Below are 19037 nucleotides of genomic sequence, written 5' to 3' on the forward strand. Positions count from 1 at the left end.
ATACCATTAATTTTTTTTAGAGGCATCATTAATTCTAAAGATGGAAAATGAAAGCAATCAGGGGCAAGGAATCAGCATGGGAAGCTAGCATGAGGGAGAGATATTCCCCCAGACCATATGAAGCTTGGCAAATTATTCCTGCCTCACCGTGACCAGCAAGTTTGGGTTTGGGAATGGAAAGCCTTGCTTCCTAGAACATCTTGTACACTAGTTCTCTTTTCTGAGATTGTTTGATCATCCCTACTCTATTCCACGAATACACGTCATTAAGCTTTTTTTTTTTTTTAAGATTTTTATTTATTTATTTGACACAGAGAGACAGCAAGTGCAGGAACACAAGCAGGGGGAGTGGGAGAGGGAGAAGCAGGCCTCCCACGGAGCAGGGAGCCCAATGTGGGGCTCGATCCCAGGACCCTGGGATCATGACCTGAGCCGAAGGCAGACGCTTAAGGACTGAGCCACCCAGGCGCCCCTCATTAAGCTTTTTTTACCTACCAGCCCCCACATTCCAGTTTTGCATCCTAGAGATTCATCTGAGGTCACCTTGATTTGAGTTCTGGGAGATTTTAAAGACTATATATCTTGGTTTTACTTCCACAGATAGATAGTTAATATGTGTAGGTTTATTCGTCCAACTTCTAGAGGGCAACTTTATTTCCCTTTTTTTTCTCTTGGGTAAGGGCACCTCATTGTTTCCCTATGTACTGCCAATAAGCTGGTTTTGTTGAAGGAAACCAGCTGTGCAAAATCTCCTGGTTTCAGGTCAGATGAGGACAGAGAGTGCTGTCCTGTCTACTAGAAATCAGAGTCTCATTTTTGTTTCTCTTGTTCACTGGGGGAGAAAGGAACAAACAAACGAACAGTATTTTCCTATTTGGAAAAAAATTTTTTTCAGTCATTTTTTACTTGCATTTCAGATTCTTATAACAGTCCACCCTTTATTTTCTCCCATTAAACTTCCCCATAACTATGAGAATCATTCATTTCAAATAAACTATTTTTTATTATAAAAGCAATATTCATTGAAAAAAAACTGCACAAAGACCAAAGTAATAGTCACTTTATAATTTTTATTTATTTATTTATTTAGGTTAGAGTGAAAGAAAGTCTCCCAATCAGAATGATTTATTCTATTTCTGGTTTTATATACATTTTCCACTAATAATAATAATTAGCTACAAAACAGTAATAAGAAAACAGGAAAAAAAAGAAAACAACATACTATTCTATTGAAGAATTTCAGATTGATAAATTATACCACTGTACTGAGATTCTAAAATAGCCTTTGGCTCAGTTTCATTAGGGCTTGAGGCAAATATGAAGAACTGATAACTTTATCTGTATCCACAATTATGGAACGAGCTTTAGACATCATCAGAGATGACATCCTAAGACATAGGAGAGCAAGAGTGCTCCCTGAAAACCTGTTTCTGTGCATGATTAAATCTTTCTTCCTCCTTGTCTTTCTCTGTATTCTTTTACTCCCCTCTACCTTCCTGTCTTCAACCACAGGCTTTTTCTTAGTTAGCCCTAATAAAGATGTAGCCATGTTTTAAATCACTATATTTTTTTAAACACATTTTATTTATTTGAGAGTGAGAGAGTGAGCATGAGTGGGGGGAGGAGCAGGGAGCCCAACTCAGGGCTCATCCCCGGACCCTGGGATCATGACCTGAGCCCAAGGCAGACGCTTAACCAACTGAGCCACCCAGGCGCCCCAAATCACTTTATATATAATTCTATATTTAACAGTTTCTTGTCTAGAATGGACTGAATTGCCTTTTATACGTAAGGTCCCTTTAATGAAATCTTCGTTCTGGAGGACCAGTAACCCTCAGAAATACTTAAAAAAAGTCTCTCAAAACAAAGTCATTGTGCCATTCTTCATACTCTCCTCCAACAACGGCTGCCCCACTTCTGATTACTGAAATTGAGCCCAGTCTTCAAACCTTGCCGGAAATGCTACTTCTCTTGGGAGGTCTTTCTTCTGCACCAGCCCTTCAAGTAGGTGTGATCGCTCCTTCCCACAAAATCCAATCATATTCTGTACCAGCTTTATGACACTGATGGTAATCCTGCTTGGATTTGTGTGCCTGTTGTATTCCTCCTATAGGTTATGAGCCCTCACGGGCAGGTTCAATGGCTTACTCTTTGAATCCCTTGCAGCTACAATGCTTTATAAATAAGAGTTGCTGAGTACTTATTAGTAAGTTCTAGAAATTGAATAACTGTGGCCATCTTTGCTTCACTTACATACTTACAATTATTATAAGCCCAGTATAGATTTAACAGAACTGTAAAGGCATAAACTATTAATCAAAAAATAGATCTAGTTTTGCTTAGTAACAATACTTGGTGTTTGTAGTTGGTGTGTGTGTTTTTTTTCTCCTTCAGCTGCACGAGTACAAACTGTATGAAATCTTTAAGTAACGTTCTCAGTTTTCAGGGTAAGTTGTTGAACTGCTCATTCAGAATCTGGGCTCCCTTCCTGAAACCAGATGACACACTTCTTGCCCTTCCCATGCCAAGTCCCTCCCTCAGTGGCCCACTTCCTCTCTGCGTCAAGGCACTGGGCTCTGAACCTATTCTGGCAAGATCCTCTCTCTTCTCACTTTCCCCTGTAGGTGTGTTCCTTTCTCTAAGCATTGCGTTTAACAGGACCGAGCCTTGGCGATCCTTGCGAGAGACCAGAAACTTGACAAATGCGCAAGCCAATGTTCAAGCACCACACTTCCTCACTACTTGCAGTGGTGTGCTGGGATAAAATCCAGGAGACTCATAAAAGCCAGACGGAGACTGCACAATTCTTTTTTTTTTTTTTTTAAAGATTTTATTTATTTATCAGAGAGGGAGGGAGAGAGAAACAGCATGAGAAGGGAGAGGGTCAGAGGGAGAAGCAGGCTCCCCGCTGAGCCAGGAGCCCGACGTGGGACTCATCCCAGAACTCCGGGATCATGACCTGAGCCGAAGGCAGTTGCTTAACCAACTGAGCCACCCAGGCGCCCCTGAGACTGCACAATTCTTATGGAAACTTATGGTAAAATAATAATGTGGCCATTTTACAATATCACGAACTACATGCACAAATCATCTAACATTTTTGCATGTTGAATTATAACTGTATAGCTTGAAATCATGAAGAGCGGTTTCTAAAACATATATATATATATATATATATATATATGTTTGTATACATACGGTGAATTAGATTTTTTTGGGTGTACTCTCCATAGTAATTTTTAAGGAAGAAAATACTTTTGAAAATTCCAGTAGACTTTTTTTTTTGGCCATGGTCGGAAGTGGGGTTGAACTTAAAATTTTGTGGTTTTGAAGAACGCTTAAGTGGTGAATTAATGTGATGTGAAGAAAAGGTAACCGCCTCATTCTCTTGCAGTCTAATCACAGACCACCCCCTTTTTTTTTTCCCAGCCTTAGGGGAGGGAGCCTTTAATAATGGTCTGTGTAAACTGATGCCCAGGCGGTATGAGTTCGAAGAAGTGCTGCTCGAACACACTGAAGCAAAGAGCAACCCCAAAGGGCAGCATCTCCCCAAACAAAACAATTGCTTCGACCAACCAACCAACCCAAACGGCTGCAATGGCTCTCCTGGCGCGAATCCTGAACGCCCGAGTGAGCCCGGCTGCCGGGCGAGGCGGGTTCCTGAGCGCCGGGGCTTCACGGCCCTCCCGGCCCGAGGGCGCCCGGCTGCCGGCGGGGACGCGGGCCGAGGACAAAGGACCGGGGAGGCCGGGAGCGCCGCGGGCCGGGGGCCGGGCCGAAGGGCCCCGCAGCCTCGCCGCCATGCCGGGGCCCCGCAGCCTCTCCAACCTGGTGGAGTTCTTCTGGAAGGACGGCTTCAGCCGCATCCACGAGATCCAGGTAGCAGCGCGCGCGGTGTCGGAAGGGGAGCGGGCCAGGGGACTGTTCCTCTGAGCGCGGAGGCCTCGCGCGCGCCGGAGGGCGTCCGGAAGGAGGCGCCGTGGAGGGTGCCCGAAGGAACTCCAGGGAGGGGGTACCGGGAGGGGGACGCCGGGGAGGGGGGCGCCGGGGAGGGGGAGCCAAGCCCGGCCGGGAAGGGGACGTCAAGGAGGGTCGCCCGGGAGGGACCCCAAGAAGGAGGCACCGGGCAGCGGATGCCGGGGAGGGGACGCCGGGCAGGGGGCGCCAAGAAAGGGGCTTCAAGGAAGGGCGCCGGGGCAGGGTCTCCGCGCTGGGCGAGCCGGGGAGAGGGCTCTGGGGAGTGAGCCCGAGGAGGGGTGCCTGGGAGGTGTCCCCAGGCAGGAGACCCGCTCGGGGTGGACCCCCACGGGCGGAGGCGCGGGTTGAGGCTTGCGGAGCCCAGCGGAGGGAATCGCGGTCCAGCCCCGGGATGGCCCCGAGGGGGGCCCAGAACTCCTTCTCTCGCGGGGACGTCGGGGGCCCGGCCCGGGAGCGCTGCGAGCAGCTCTGAGCTCTCCAGAGCACCGTGTCTACGCGGCCGGCCGAGGTCATGTTGCGTCCGTTTCTGGTCCTTTTTGCTTGTATTTTATAAATGGAAAACAAACACGCCCCCCTCCCCCAAACATCTGAGGTTCGGAGGCCACAGGTTGCTTAGCCTCCAAGTGATGGGGTCGCCACACGAATGTAAATGAACCTCGGCTGCAAGCCCGGACTCGGGCAGGGATCTAGGAAGAACCCAGTCGTTCCAACAACCTGTGGGAGTTTTGGGACACGTCAGCCTACAGTTTCTCATCTTGACCCTGAGTTTTCCCTTCTTTTCCCCATCCCAAATTGCGCCTTTCATTGCAAGGTGGGACCCTCCACCTGCAAGGGTCCTGGGATCTCCTTTCCTCTCGCTCTGGCAGCTGCTTTCTTACTTGACTTCTTCATTTCCTCAGGCTCCCACCCCTGCGCACACTTCTTTCTGGGATCTGGGCCTTCTAACCGCTTCCAAGAACACCCTCCCTCCACCCCCGTCCCACTTACTTTTGTTCAAAACTCATGGGTCATCCTTCAAAGCACTTCTCCAAGGAAGCCTTCCGTGACCACCCACTTGGCCTGTGGTCATGGTCATTCATTCATTCTCTCAACCAAGAAACATACCTGATGGTGCAGAGGCCGATTGGGCTAGAGAAGCAGAAACCTCATTGGGAGAAAAAACCGAACTCAGGAGCAAGTTTAATTTGACTGAAATTCCAGACCCTCCTCTCCATCCCCCACACCAACCCTACACAGTTTCCACCTGACATGCTTCTAGGGGTCAAAAAGGATTTTCTTCCTTTTCCCTGTGGGATCTGGACATAAGATATCAGGATGTGATAGTTTTCAAATGGGGAAAAACATGTTTTGTTATCGACTGTGGACAAGTCAGTACAGCTTGGTATTTTTGTTTCTGCTTTTTTTTTTAAATTTTAATTAATTAATTTTTTTTTTTACTTTTATCCACTTCTGTTGCCATCTGCTTTTATCCTCACAGCATAAGCCCACAGTTGGTTCTGCAGCACAGGTTTCTTTGAGAAGCTGACCACTGTTAAACCTGCATGTCTAGCAGAAGCGGCCTAGAGAGCCACCTCTCCACCGCCAGAAAGTGTCTCAGTTCAGAGGGGCATTTTCCCTGCATCTGCCCTGCTTCCTGCCATCACCCGACACGCAACCCTCCTGCCCAAGGCTCAGACTACACCTATCACCGTGATGGTCCTGAGTGGTGGCACACACCTGCCAGAGGACAGTCACGGAACTGACTCACCTGTGCTTTCTCAAAACACAGTAGACAGGCCCCAACTGTTCCCAGCTCCGTTGTCCTTCTGGGCTCCCCTTTTCCTTTATTCTCCAAATAGCACTCATTTACAAGAGCGGGAATCTTCCTGCAACCCCTCTGAGGACCTCAGGGAGTGCTTTATGGCCTGGGGTTACCCCACCGCAGGTGTGCTCAGGTTGCTCTAGACTGAATAAGATTCTAGTAAAACCCTCTGCCCTGCTCTCCAGCTTGCTCCTGAGGCCCTTGTAGGAGGAAGACAGTTACTCTGTGACCATTACCTCCAGTATACTTTACTAGACTCGTGATCACACAGTGTTAGCTTGCCGGTCATCTATATGGTTCAAGTCCTTCCCGTACAGGTGGGAAAGACCCAAGTGTTGGCTGAGTGACTTGCCCGAGGTCTTGCAGCTAATTAGTGACAGAGCAACATCCTAGCCTGTGTCGCTAGAGGCTGTTTCAGATGTGACAGAGCAGGAGGGCCCTGTGTTCAAATGCTGACCCTCTACATGCACCTGTGGAGTCTTGGCTAATCACTTACTCTCTCTAGACCTCATTTTCCTTGTCTGTGCAGGAGTCTGACAATCCTCATCCATCTCACAAGTTATTATGTGATCAAATGAGATTAGGGCTGTGGAGGGGCTTCGTAAGCTATAATCATAACATGTAAATATGAATAATGAACATTTCTAGAACTCTTTTCATGTGCCAGGCACAGTTCTAGTCCTACACGTGAGGGAAGTTCTATTATTTGTTCATTTCACAGGTGAGGAAACTGAAGTACAGTGGGTAAGTTTGCCTAGCTAGTACACACTGAGCTAAGATTCAAACTCCAGTGTCTGTGCTCTTAATGTCTATGCAAATTCTAAGTACCGGGACTGACTGTACTTTTCTGTGGTCCACTAGCAAAAAAGTGCTGTACACTATCTGGGTCATCCATCTTGTTCTTTCTCGTGCCTGGTCAGTTGCTCCTTAGTGCTGATGGTGCCTGTTCAGTAGCTGGATTTGCCTGGGGAGTGACCCATTTCCCAGTAGTTGGCTATTAACAGTCATCTCAACCATGGCGCCCATTCAGAGACCCAGAGGAACACCTTCCAGTTGAGTCTGAGTGTTTTCATCTCTGGGTGGGAGGACTTCACCCAGGTTGATAAGGAAGTGAGTATCTTCTACCTGAGGAGTAGAAGGAAGAATGGAGAGACAATGGACTCTCTGGCCTGCTATTTTTGAGGTTGAGAATTGGGGTGATGAGAAATGTTGGCAGATACCAAAGAGAGACTTAGTCATTTTCCCCATATGCTCAGACCTGGCTGTGCCATGCTGAGCCAGGCTGGAAGGGACTTTCTCTCTCTCTCATTTATTTATTTATTTAACCCATTTACATTTATTGTGATTTCTCTTTGTTTTTTGGTACTAGAGCTATTGAGATATAATTCACATACCATACAACAGTAACCCCACTTAGCCTTAGAACATGTTCATAACTTTATTTATTTTTTATTATTTATTCATTTATTTTTTTTAAAGATTTTATTTATTTATTTGACAGAGAGAGAGAGAGACAGCGAGACAGGGAGCACAAGCAGGGGGAGTGGAGGAGGGAGAAGCAGGCTTCCCTCCGAGCAGGGAGCCCGATGCGGGCCTTGATCCTAGGACCCTGGGATCATGACCTGAGCCAAAGGCAGACGCTTAATGACTGAGTCACCCAGGTGCCCCAGAACATGTTCATAACTTTGAAAAGAAACCCCATATTGTTTCATTTAGCTGTCACTCCCCAACTCTCCATCCCCCCAGCCATAAGCAACCACTAATTTACTTTTTGTCTTTGTAGACTGGCCTATTCTGGACATTTCATATAACTGGATCATAACGTGGTCTTTTGTGTCTGGCTTCTTTCACTGAGCATCACATTTTCAAGGTTCATCTATGTTGTGGTGTGTACCAGTGCCTCATTTCTTTTTATGGGCAAATAATATTCCAGTGTAAGGACATACTACATTTTGCTTGTCCATTCATCAGTGGACAGACACGTGGATTGTTTCCACCTTTTTCCTAATTGTGAAAAATGCAGCTATGAACGTTCAGTATAAGTTTATTTTTGTGTAGACATATGTTTTCATTTCTTTGGATATATATCTAGGAGTGGAATTTCAGGGTCAGATAGTAACTCGATTTTAACCTTTTGGGAATCTGCCAGACCGTTTCTCAAAGTGGCTGCAGTATGTACATTCCAGCCAGCAAGTGTAAGAGGTTGTGATTTCTCCACATTCTTGCCAGGGCTTGTTATTACCTATCCTTTTTATTACAACCATTCTAGTGGGTGTGAAGTGGCATCTCATTGTGATTATGATTTGCATTTCCCTGATGACTAATGATGTTGAGCTTCTTTTCATCTGCTTATTATCCATTTGTATATCTTCTTTGGAGAAATGTCCATTCAAATAATTGCCCAGTCTTTAATTGGTTCATTGTTTTATTGAGTTGTCATAGTTCTTTATATGTTTTACATACAAGTCCCTTATCAGATATGTGCTTTGCAAATATTTTCTCAGTTCTGGGGATTATCCTTTACTTTCTTTATAGTGTCCTTTGAAACACCAAAGTTTTAAATTTTAATGAAGTCCAATTATCTACTTTTTCTTTTGTTGTTTGTGGTTTTGGTATTATATCTTAAGACACCATTGCCAAATTCAAGGTTATGAAGATTTACCCCTATCTTTTCTTCTAAGAATTTTATAGTTTTGGCTCTTACCTTTAGGACTTGAACCCTTTTGAGGTAATATTTATATCTGGTATGAGAGAAGGGTATAAGTTCATTCTTTGCCTGTAGATACCCATTTGTCCCAGCATTTGTTGAAGAGACTATTCTTCCCCTATTTAATTGTCTTGGCACTGGCATCCTTGTTGAAAATCAATTGACCAGAGATGTACGGGTTTATTTCTGAATTCTCAGTTCTACTCCCGTGGTTTAGATGTTTATCCTCATGTCAGTATTACATTGTCTTGGTTACTGTTGCTTTTTTTTTTTTTAATTTTATTATGGTATGTTAGTCACCATACAATACATCATTAGTTTTTGATGTGGTGATCCACCATCCATTGTTTTCATATAACACCCAGTGCTCCATGCAGTATGCACCCTCCTTAATACCCATCACCGGGCTAACCCCTCCCCCCCCTCCTCTCTAAAACCCTGTTTGTCTCTCAGGGTCCATAGTCTCTCATGGTTCATCTCTCCCTCTAATTCCCCTCCCCCCACATTTTTCCCTTCCTTCTACTAATGTCCTCCATGCTATTCCTTATGTTCCACAAATAAGTGAAACCATATGATAATTGACTTTCTCTGCTTGACTTATTTCACTTAGCATAATCGCCTCCAGTCCCATCCATGTTGATGTAAAAGTTGGGTATTCATCTTTTCTGATGGCTGAGTAATATTCCATTGTATATATGGACCACATCTTCTTTATCCATTCATCTGTTGAAGGGCATCTCGGCTCTTTCCACAGTTTGGCTATTGCGGACATTGCTGCTATGAACATTGGGGTGCAAATGGCCTTTCTTTTCACTACATCTGTGTCTTTGGGGTAAATACCCAGGAGTGCAATTGCTGGGTCATAGGGTAGCTCTATTTTTAAATTTTGAGGCACCTCCACACTGTTTTCCAAAGTGGCTGTACCAACTTGCATTCCCACCAACAGTGTAAGAGGGTTCCCCTTTCTCCACAACCTCTCCAACATTTGTTGTTTCTTTCCCTGTCCATTTTGGCCATTCTAACTGGTGTAAGGTGGTATCTCAGTGTGGTTTTGATTTGGATTTCCCTGATGGCTAATGATGATGAACATTTTTTCATGTGTCTGTTAGCCATTTGTATGTCTTCTTCAGAGAAGTGTCTGTTCATCTCTTCTGCCCACTTTTTGACTTGATTATTTGTTTTTTTGGGTGTTGAGTTTGAGAAGTTCTTTATAGATTTTGGATACCAGCCCTTTATCTGTAGTGTCATTTGCAAATATCTTCTCCCATTCTGTGGGTTGCCTCTTTGTTTTGTTGACTGTTTCCTTTGCTGTGCAGAAGCTTTTTATCTTGATGAAGTCCCAAAAGTTCATTTTTGCTTTTGTTTCACTAGCTTTTGGAGATGTATCTTGAAAGAAGTTGCTGTGGCCGATGTCAAAGAGGTTACTGCCTATGTTCTCCTCTAGGATTTGGATGGATTCCTGTCTCACATTGAGGTCTTTCATCCACTTTGAGTTTATCTTTGTGAGTGGTGTTAGAGAACGGTCGAGTTTCATTCTTCTGCATGTGGCTGTCCAATTTTCCCAGCACCATTTATTGAAGAGACTGTCTTTTTTCCATTGCATGTTTTTTCCTGCTTTGTCAAAGATTATTTGACCACAGAGTTGAGGGTCCATATCTGGGTTCTCTATTCTGTTCCATTGGTCTGTATGTCTGTTTTTGTGCCAGTACCATGCTGTCTTGGTGATCACAGCTTTGTAATATAGCTTGAAATCGGGCAACGTGATGCCCCCAGCTTTGTTTTTCTTTTTCAACATCTCCTTGGTGATTCGGGGTCTTTTCTGATTCCATACAAATTTTAAGATTGTTTGTTCCAGCACTTTGAAAAATGTCATTGGAATTTTGATCAGGATGGCATTGAAGGTATAGATTGCTCTGGGTAGCATAGACATTTTAACAATGTTTATTCTTCCGATCCATGAGCATGGAATATTTTTCCATCTTTTTGTGTCTTCTTTAATTTCTTTCATGAGTGTTCTGTAGTTCCTAGAGTATAGATCCTTTACCTCTTTGGTCAGCTTTATTCTGAGTTATCTTATGGTTTTTGGTGCTATTGTAAATCGAATCATTTCTCTAATTTCTCTTTCTACAGTTGCGTTGTTAGTGTATAAGAAAGCAACTGATTTCTGTGCATTGATTTTGTATCCTGCCACATTACTGAATTGCTGGATGAGTTCTAGTAATTTGGGGGTGGAGTCTTTTGGGTTTTCCACATAAAGTATCATGTCGTCTGTGAAAAGAGAGAGTTTGACTTCTTCTTTGCCAATTTGAATACCTTTTATTTCTTTTTGTTGTCTGATTGCTGTTGCTAGGACTTCTAGTACTATGTTGAACAACAGTGGTGAGAGTGGGCACCCTTGACGTGTTCCTGATCTTAAGGGAAAGGCTCTCAGCTTTTCCCCATTGAGGATGATATTCGCTGTGGGTTTTTCATAGATGGATTTTATGACCTTGAGGAATGTTCCCTCTATCCCTGTACTCTGAAGAGTTTTAATCAGGAAAGGATGTTGTATTTTGTCAAATGCTTTTTCTGCATCAATTGAGAGGACCATATGGTTCTTCTCCCTCCTCTTATTAATGTGTTCTATCACATTGATTGATTTGCGAATGTTGAACCACCCTTGCAACCCCGGGGCTAAATCCCACTTGGTCGTGGTGGATGATCCTTTTAATGTATTGTTGGATCCTATTAGCTAGGATTTTGTTGGGGATTTTGGAATCCATATTCATCAGGGATATCGGTCTGAAATTCTCCTTTTTGATGGGGTCCTTGCCTGGTTTGGGGATTAAGGTAATGCTGGCCTCATAGAATGAGTTTGGCAGTTTTCCTTCTGTTTCTATTTTTTGAAACAGCTTCAGTAGAATAGGTATTATTTCTTCTTTGAATGTTTGGTAGAATTCCCCAGGGAATCCATCAGGCCCTGGACTCTTGTTTTTGGGGAGGTTTTTGATCACTGCTTCAATCTCGTTACTGGTTATTGGCCTATTCAGGTTGTCAATTTCTTCCTGTTTCAGTCTTGGCAGCTTATAGGTTTCCAGGAAGGCCTCCATTTCATCCAGATTGCTCGGTTTATTGGCATATAGTTGTTGATAATAATTTCTAATAATTGTTTCTATTTCCTTGGTGTTAGTCGTGATCTCTCCCCTTTCATTCATAATTTTATTAATTTGGGTCCTTTCTCTCTTCTTTTGGATAAGTCTGGCCAGTGGTTTATCAATCTTATTAAATCTTTCATAGAACCAACTTCTAGTTTTATTGATCTGATCTACTGTGTTTCTGGTTTCTAATTCATTGATTTCTGCTCTAAATTTAATTATTTCTCTTCTAGTGCGTGGCTTAGGCGTCGTTTGTTGCTTTTTCTCTAGTTCTTTAAGGTGTAGAGTTAGTTGGTGAATTCGGGATTTTTCTATTTTTTTGAGTGAGGCTTGGATGGCTATGTATTTCCCCCTTAGGACCGCCTTTGCAGTATCCCATAGGTTTTGGACCGATGTGTTTTCACTCTCATTGATTTCCATGAATTGTTTAAGTTCTTCTTTGATTTCTTGGTTGACCCAAACATTCTTGAGCAGAGTGGTCTTTAGCTTCCAAGTGTTTGAATTTCTGCCAAATTTTTTCTTGTGATTGAGTTCCAGTTTTAGAGCATTTTGGTCTGAGAATATGCAGGGAATAATCTCAATCTTTTGGTATCGGTTGAGACCTGATTTGTGACCCAGTATGTGGTCTATTCTGGAGAAAATTCCATGTGCGCTTGAGAAGAATGAGTATTCTGTTGTTTTAGGGTGGAATGTTCTGTAAATATCTATGAGGTCCATCTGGTCCAATGTATCATTCAAAGCTCTTGTTTCCTTGTTGATTTTCTACTTAGATGATCTGTCCATTGCTGAGAGTGGAGTATGGAGGTCTCCTACAATTAATGTATTCTTATCAATATGGCTCTTTATTTTGGTTAACAGTTGGCTTATGTAAAAAAAAACAAAACAAAAAAACAGTTGGCTTATGTAGATGGCTGCTCCCATGTTGGGGGCATAGATATTTACAATTGTTAGATCTTCTTGTTGGATAGACCCTTTAAGAATGATACAGTGTCCTTCTGTGTCTCTTATTACAGACTTTAGTTTAAAATCGAATTTGTCTGATATAAGAATTGCTACCCCAGCTTTCTTTTGAGGTCCGCTGGCATGGAACATGGATCTCCATTCCTTCACTTTCAGTCTGGATGTATCTTTAGGTTCAAAATGAGTCGCTTGTAGGCAGCATATGTATGGGTCCTGTCTGTTTATCCAATCTGCAACCCTGGGCCGTTTTATGGGAGCGTTTAGGCCATTCACGTTGAGAGTGATTATCGAAAGATATGAATTAATTGTCATCATGTTGCCTGTGAAGACGTTGTTTTTATAGATTGTCCCTGTAAATTTCTGTTGTATATCACTGTTGGGGTTTCTCTCCTTTTATAGAACCCCCCCTTAATATTTCTTGCAGGGCCGGCTTAGTGGTCACATATTCTTTCAACTTCTGCCGGTCGTGGAAGCTCTGCATCTCTCCATCCATTCTAAATGAAAGCCTTGCCAGATAAAGTATTCTTGGCTGCATGTTCTTCTCATTTAGTACCCTGAATATGTCTTGCCAGGCCTTTCTGGCTTGCCAGGTCTCTGTGGATAGGTCTGATGTTATTCCGATCTTCCTCCTTCTGTACGTAAGGAATCTCTTCCCCCTAACTGCCCTTAAGATGGTTTCCTTGGTTCTAAGATTTGCAAGTTTTACTATTACATGCTGGGGTGTTGGCCTGTTTTCCTTGATCTTAGGAGGGGTCCTCTCTGCCTCTAGGACGCGAATGTTTGTTTCATTCCCCAGATTAGGGAAGTTCTCAGCTACGATTTGCTCAAATACATCTTCTAGCCCTCTCTCTCTCTCCACTCCCTCCAGGATTCCAATTATTCTGACACTGGAATGCTTCATGGTGTCACTTATTTCTCTGATTCTATTTTCATGGATTCTGAGTTGTTTTTCCCTGGCCTCCTCTTTTCCCTTTTTATCTATTATATTGTGTTCCAGGTCGCTTAGTCGTTCTTCTGCCTCACTTACCCTAGCTGTTAGATTATCTAGATTGGATTGGATCTCATTGATAGCATTTTTAAGTTTTGCCAATTCACCTTTCATTTCTGCCCTTAGAGACTCTATGTTGCCATTAATTGATTTCTCCATTCTAGCCATTGTCTTCACAATTGCTAGCCTGAATTCCATCTCTGACATCTTGGTTATATCTGCATCCATTTGTAAATCTGCAGCATAAGTCATAATCTCTGAGTCTTTTCTGTTTTGGGGGCTCCTCCTCCTAGTCATTCTGTTGATGGGTGTTTGAGGGAATGTATAGAATCGAAATTATTGACCAGAACCCAAGCAAGATGCACCTGTTTTCTTGGGACTTTAGGGTTGCTGGCCTCTTGTTTTCTCAGCCTGTCTTCTGTGGGAGGGGCCTGCCGCGCTGTTACTCAGGCAACCCTGTTTGGGTGGAGTTGCCCTGCGCCCCTGTGGCAGGGGATGGGCTCAGTGGGAATCAGTCTTTGGGGCTTTTGTTCTCTGGCGCCTTTCCCTGGTGGCTTTCCACATCTCTTCCATGAGTCAGAGCAGAAGAGACCATTTCCAGCCCTCTGCCTCAGAGCAGAGAGATCACAGTCTGTTCTTCAGTGAGCTCTCCAGGCCACACCGTTTCCGTCTCTGTCCGAACCGTCTCTGTCTCTGTCCGTGCTGCTATAAACAGCAGCGTCCTGGGTTGTGCGCCCCTCCGCAGCTCTCCCAGTCCTGACTCCAGGTCGGGGCACGTCTCTGCCCTCCGTGCTTCTAAAACCACCAGCCACTCCCAGTTTGCCCCCTCGACCCCGCGGCTCCGGGTTTCCACCCTGGGGGCTGCCCTAAAGTCCTTTCCTGATGCTACCGGTCTGGGAGTCTGTGCCCCGTCCACAGCGCACGAGGCTGTCACTCACCGGCGGTGTAGGATCCCCATGGCCAGGCACCCTCCCGCTGCCGTTTTTCCTCTGATATCTGCCCTCGGAATCACAGCTCCCTGCTTCGTACCTCAAAACCAACCGCCTGCGATATTCTGTTTGTAGAGATCCAGATCTTCTTACACTTCAGGCTGGTTTCGTGGGTGCTCAGAGTGGTCTGGTGGATATCCAGCTCAATTCCAGGGACCAGTTGGAATAGGGTCCCCTACTTCTCTGCCATCTTTCCTTCTCTCTTACTGTTGCTTTTGTAGCAAGTTTTGAAATAGAGAAAAGGGAAGTCTTCAACTTTGCTCTTTTTTTTTTTTCAGGGTTGTTTTCTATTCTTGGTCCCTTGCATTTCCATTTTAAGCTTGTTAATTTTATACAAAGAGGTCAACAGAAATTCTGATAGAGATTATGTTGAATCTATGGGTCAATTTGGGGAGTATTCCCATCTTAATAATATTAAGTCTTCCAACCCATGAACATGGGATATGTCTCCTTTAATTTCTTTCAATGATCTCTTATGGCTTTCAAAGTATAAGTTTTGCACTTTCTTTGTTAAATTTATTTCTAAGCATTTTATTGTTTTTGATGCTATTATAAATGGAATTGTTTTCTTACTTTTCTTTTGGGATTGTTCATTGCTAGTATATGGAAATACAACTGACTTTTGTATATTGATCTTATATCCTGCAAGCTTGCTGAACTTGTTTATTAGTTCAGATAGTTTTCTAGTGGATTCCTTAGAATTTTCTATATGGGAGATCCATGTCTTCTCTGATTAAAGGTAGCTTTACTTCTCTCTTTCTAATCTGGATGCTTTCTTTCATTTTCTTGCTGGGGGCCATTTTTACAGGTTCATTACAGATTGCCTGCAGAGGGCTCTCTCTCTGCAGAACAGGGTGGCAGAGCTGCTGAGGGTCTGGGTCAGGGGCTGGCACAGTCTTTTCGGCTCAGGCCATTGAAGGCTCTGCAGTTCATTTCCATCCATAATGACATTTCTCTCCTGTTGCTCCACACAGCTAAGTATTGTTAAAAACATAGCTCTAAAGAATAAGAAAACTTATGTGAATATGGTTAATGACATGCAAGTACATTTATCTCAGGAATATGTAAAGTTACAACTCTGATTCAGCTCTGTATAATGTAGAGCTTTCCTCTGCCCCAATTTTCTCTCCCCTAACACATAGAAATGTTTATGTCAAAGGTATATCATATCTGTATTTTTTCCTTTTTTGGTTTCTCCATGGTATTGCAGCAGAAGCACACACAGGAATATGGAAAAATCTTCAAGTCTCACTTTGGTCTTCAGTCTGTAGTATCTATTGCAGACCGAGACATGGTGGCTCAGGTGCTCCGGGCAGAGGGGGCCGTGCCCCAGAGAGCCGACATGGGGTCCTGGCAGGAGTACCGACACTTACGAGGGAGATCCACCGGGCTCATCTCAGCGTGAGTATGTGGCCTGGGTGGACCATGGTTAGGAGACCCCTGCCTCGAGGCTGGGCTCTGAAAACCAGTCTTTAATAAACTGCACAACTCCCAGTGGAGTAGTGTCAAAATAGCGTCTTTGCATGATCTCCCAATACTGATGCTGAGGGCCCTGTCCCTTCTCCTCTGGGAAGAGATTTGATGGCAGGGACAAGGTCGGGTCACACTAGCTTGGGAGAGGGGAGGAATTGTTTCTCAAGCAGTGCTCGGAGGCTGTAGGTGTCCTCTCAGTGACAACCAAGGGGGGGGGGGCGGATCACAGAGCTGATCTGTGGGCAGGGAAGGAGGCAGGCAGCTGCTTTAGGAGGCCCTGAAGAGGGACTAAGATCCTTCCTGCATGGATCACTATGTGATGCTGTTCCCGTCTCATAACAGTCTATGATTATTACTTGTAAACAAGGCTCACTGACACCTCTGTGCCCCTAAGAGCTAATCAGCACAGTCCCAGGCAGGAAGGAGAACACAGAGCATCTGTGGATCCCCTGGTCCAAATCCCTTTGGTTAGGAATTTTATTTGTGATTCTTTATATATATATATATATATATGCCCTATGCATGAATTGGGGAGAAACACAACCATAGGATTCTCAAATGAGGTAAATAAAAGCTGGGACTGGATATCACCAGAGTCCCTCAACTTCTGCTCTGAGGGAAATAATCAAATACCTCCTCCCCATTGGTCCAGCCCTGGAGGGGAGTGGCCAAATGCTGCAAAAGCTCTTTGCTCTCTGCACCATCACCTGCGGCTTGGCATCCACTATCCACTCTCTGCCCAGGAGCTCAGTTCAGGGCTCAGGGTTCAGGAGTTTATACACATAAACCTTTTTCTCTTTTGCTAATCACAACAGCCTCGTGTCTCATTATTATAACAGTTTTGCAAGGTTTTTCAAAGGAAATCATATTACTTTCATAAAGATGATTCCCAGGGGCAGTTTTTCCCCTTAAAGTTTGCTTCAAGGGGAACAGACGGCAAGGCTGAAGTTACTCTCCTCTCCCTGCACAGTATCTTAATTCCATTTGGATCGGCAGACCTTGTTGGCTTTTTTATTGCTGGGGAAACTCTCAGAGGTTCCCTGAGTTCTTTTCCAGAATGTCAGTGGAAGTAAGATTATTTGAAGCTCACTTTACTCTTCTAGGGAGGGTGAACAGTGGCTCAAGATGAGACGTGTATTGAGACAAAGAATTCTGAAACCAAGAGATGTGGCCATTTTTTCAGGAGAAATCAACCAAGTTATTGCTGATTTAATTAAAAGAATCTACATCCTCAAGAGCCAGGCAGAAGATGGAGAAACTGTGACCAATGTCAATGACCTTTTCTTCAAATATTCAATGGAAGGTGAGGTGAAGTCAGGAGGTAGATGGAAGAAAGGACATTTGCCCAAAATGATAGTTCTCATCCACTGGGCATGCCCTGTGTCCCCGGCAGGCACTGTGCTGAGCCCTGCACATACACACCCATAGTCCTCACGGTGCAAACTTAGCCAGGTGTTCCACTGCCACTGGTTTACAAGTGGGGAAACTGAAAACCTGCCTCCATTTTTAGTGACAGAAACTTAGTTTCAAATCCAGGTCTATTTAACTCAAGAATCATGCTCCTAATTCCTGCACATTTTGCTTTAGCACAGTTTGTAGCAAACAGAAGTTTAGAGGGCCTCTACCACAGTCATTCTGGCTTTTAAAATTCATGTGGGATGGGTAGGACATTCCCATCCATGTCCTAAAGTCAAAAATCAAACCCCAAAGGTAGTCATTGAAAAGTCCCCGCCCTCTCCCTCTCTCTTGACCTGGGGAGGTCACCAGTTTCTTTAAGAGATACATGTGAATATTCTTTTTTTTTTTTTTTGATTAGAGGAGGAGAGAGAGACAGAGCACAAGCAGGGGGAGGGACAGGCAAGGCATAGGGAGAAGCAGCCTCCCCGCTGAGCAAGGAGCCTGATGTGGGGCTCCATCCCAGGACTCTGGGATCATGACCTGAGCCGAAGGCAGACGCTTAACCTACTGAGCCGACAGGTGTCCCTACCTTTTACTTAAAAAAAAACCAAAACAAAACAATAGTGAACCAAACATCTTGTTTTGTACTTTGCTTTTTCCCAAGGACCTTCTATCAGGGTTCTCCTTTTTTAAAAGTGAGTTTACCTTATTTCAAATTTCATTTTTAAGTTAACTTTTTAAAGTTATATTAATGCTCTCTGAACAAAGTAATGAAATCAACAGAGAGATGAGTTGTAAAAACAGTGGAAAATCCTGCTTTTCCTGATTCATTGAGGCTGTTTCCTCTGCTCCTGAGGCTCTCTGGGGCTCCCCCCTTCATGGCCCAGAGGAGCCACCTTTCAATTCCCCAACGTTGGGCAAGTGGCCAAAAGGTTGGGGACTTTGCATCCTGGGTCTTGAACAAACCCTCGGGAGGGGGGGAGGGAGGGGGTGTGATGCGGCTGAGCCCTGCCAGGCAGAAGGAATGACCTGCCGACCTGTTTTCCATCAGCACTGAATACTCAGAGCCCTGTAGCTCAGGACCTGGTAGAGGAAACCTCTGGTGATACAGTAGAACCTCGCTGGAGGAAGGCACCTCGATTACTTTTGCAACTTACTTTTATGGCTGGATATTGCATGTTGATACTGTGAGTAATGGAGAAGAAGAGGGTTTTTAAACTCTCTCTCCTGTGCAGGGGTGGCCACCATCCTTTATGAGAGCCGCCTGGGCTGCCTGGAGAACAGCGTCCCACAGCCCACCGTGGACTACATCGAGGCTCTGGGGCTCATGTTCAGCATGTTCAAGACCTCCATGTACGCGGGCGCCATCCCCAGGTGGCTGCGCCCCTTCATCCCGAAACCCTGGCGGGAGTTCTGCAGGTCCTGGGACGGACTCTTCAAATTCAGTAAGAGAAGAATCGAGGGGCACCTGTTGTCTCACCAGTTGACACAACTGCGTGGATCGTGGTGCATCTGATGCTCACGCCCCCGGCGGGGTGACGTTCCGGAGGGTGGCCTGATGCAGTTGCGCGTTTTTACTTGGACCCGGTCGGTATTTGACTCGGCTTCT

General features: G+C 44.5%; 1 protein-coding gene across 1 annotated transcript in view; it reads left to right on the top strand.

Moving 5' to 3' along the window:
- Positions 1–3553: 3553 nt before the first annotated feature.
- The window catches only part of LOC110585737 (cytochrome P450 27C1), a 28553-nt gene continuing 13069 nt past the window's right edge, over positions 3554–19037 (top strand). Inside the window, exons 1-4 of the mRNA XM_021695862.2 lie at positions 3554–3879; positions 15768–15958; positions 17134–17333; positions 18664–18873. Of these exons, the coding sequence (XP_021551537.2) occupies positions 3598–3879; positions 15768–15958; positions 17134–17333; positions 18664–18873 (883 nt within the window). The 5' untranslated portion in view covers positions 3554–3597. The remainder of the gene's footprint in view (positions 3880–15767; positions 15959–17133; positions 17334–18663; positions 18874–19037) is intronic.

Source organism: Neomonachus schauinslandi, chromosome 3 (genome assembly GCF_002201575.2).
Source record: "Neomonachus schauinslandi chromosome 3, ASM220157v2, whole genome shotgun sequence".
Taxonomy (NCBI): domain Eukaryota; kingdom Metazoa; phylum Chordata; class Mammalia; order Carnivora; family Phocidae; genus Neomonachus; species Neomonachus schauinslandi.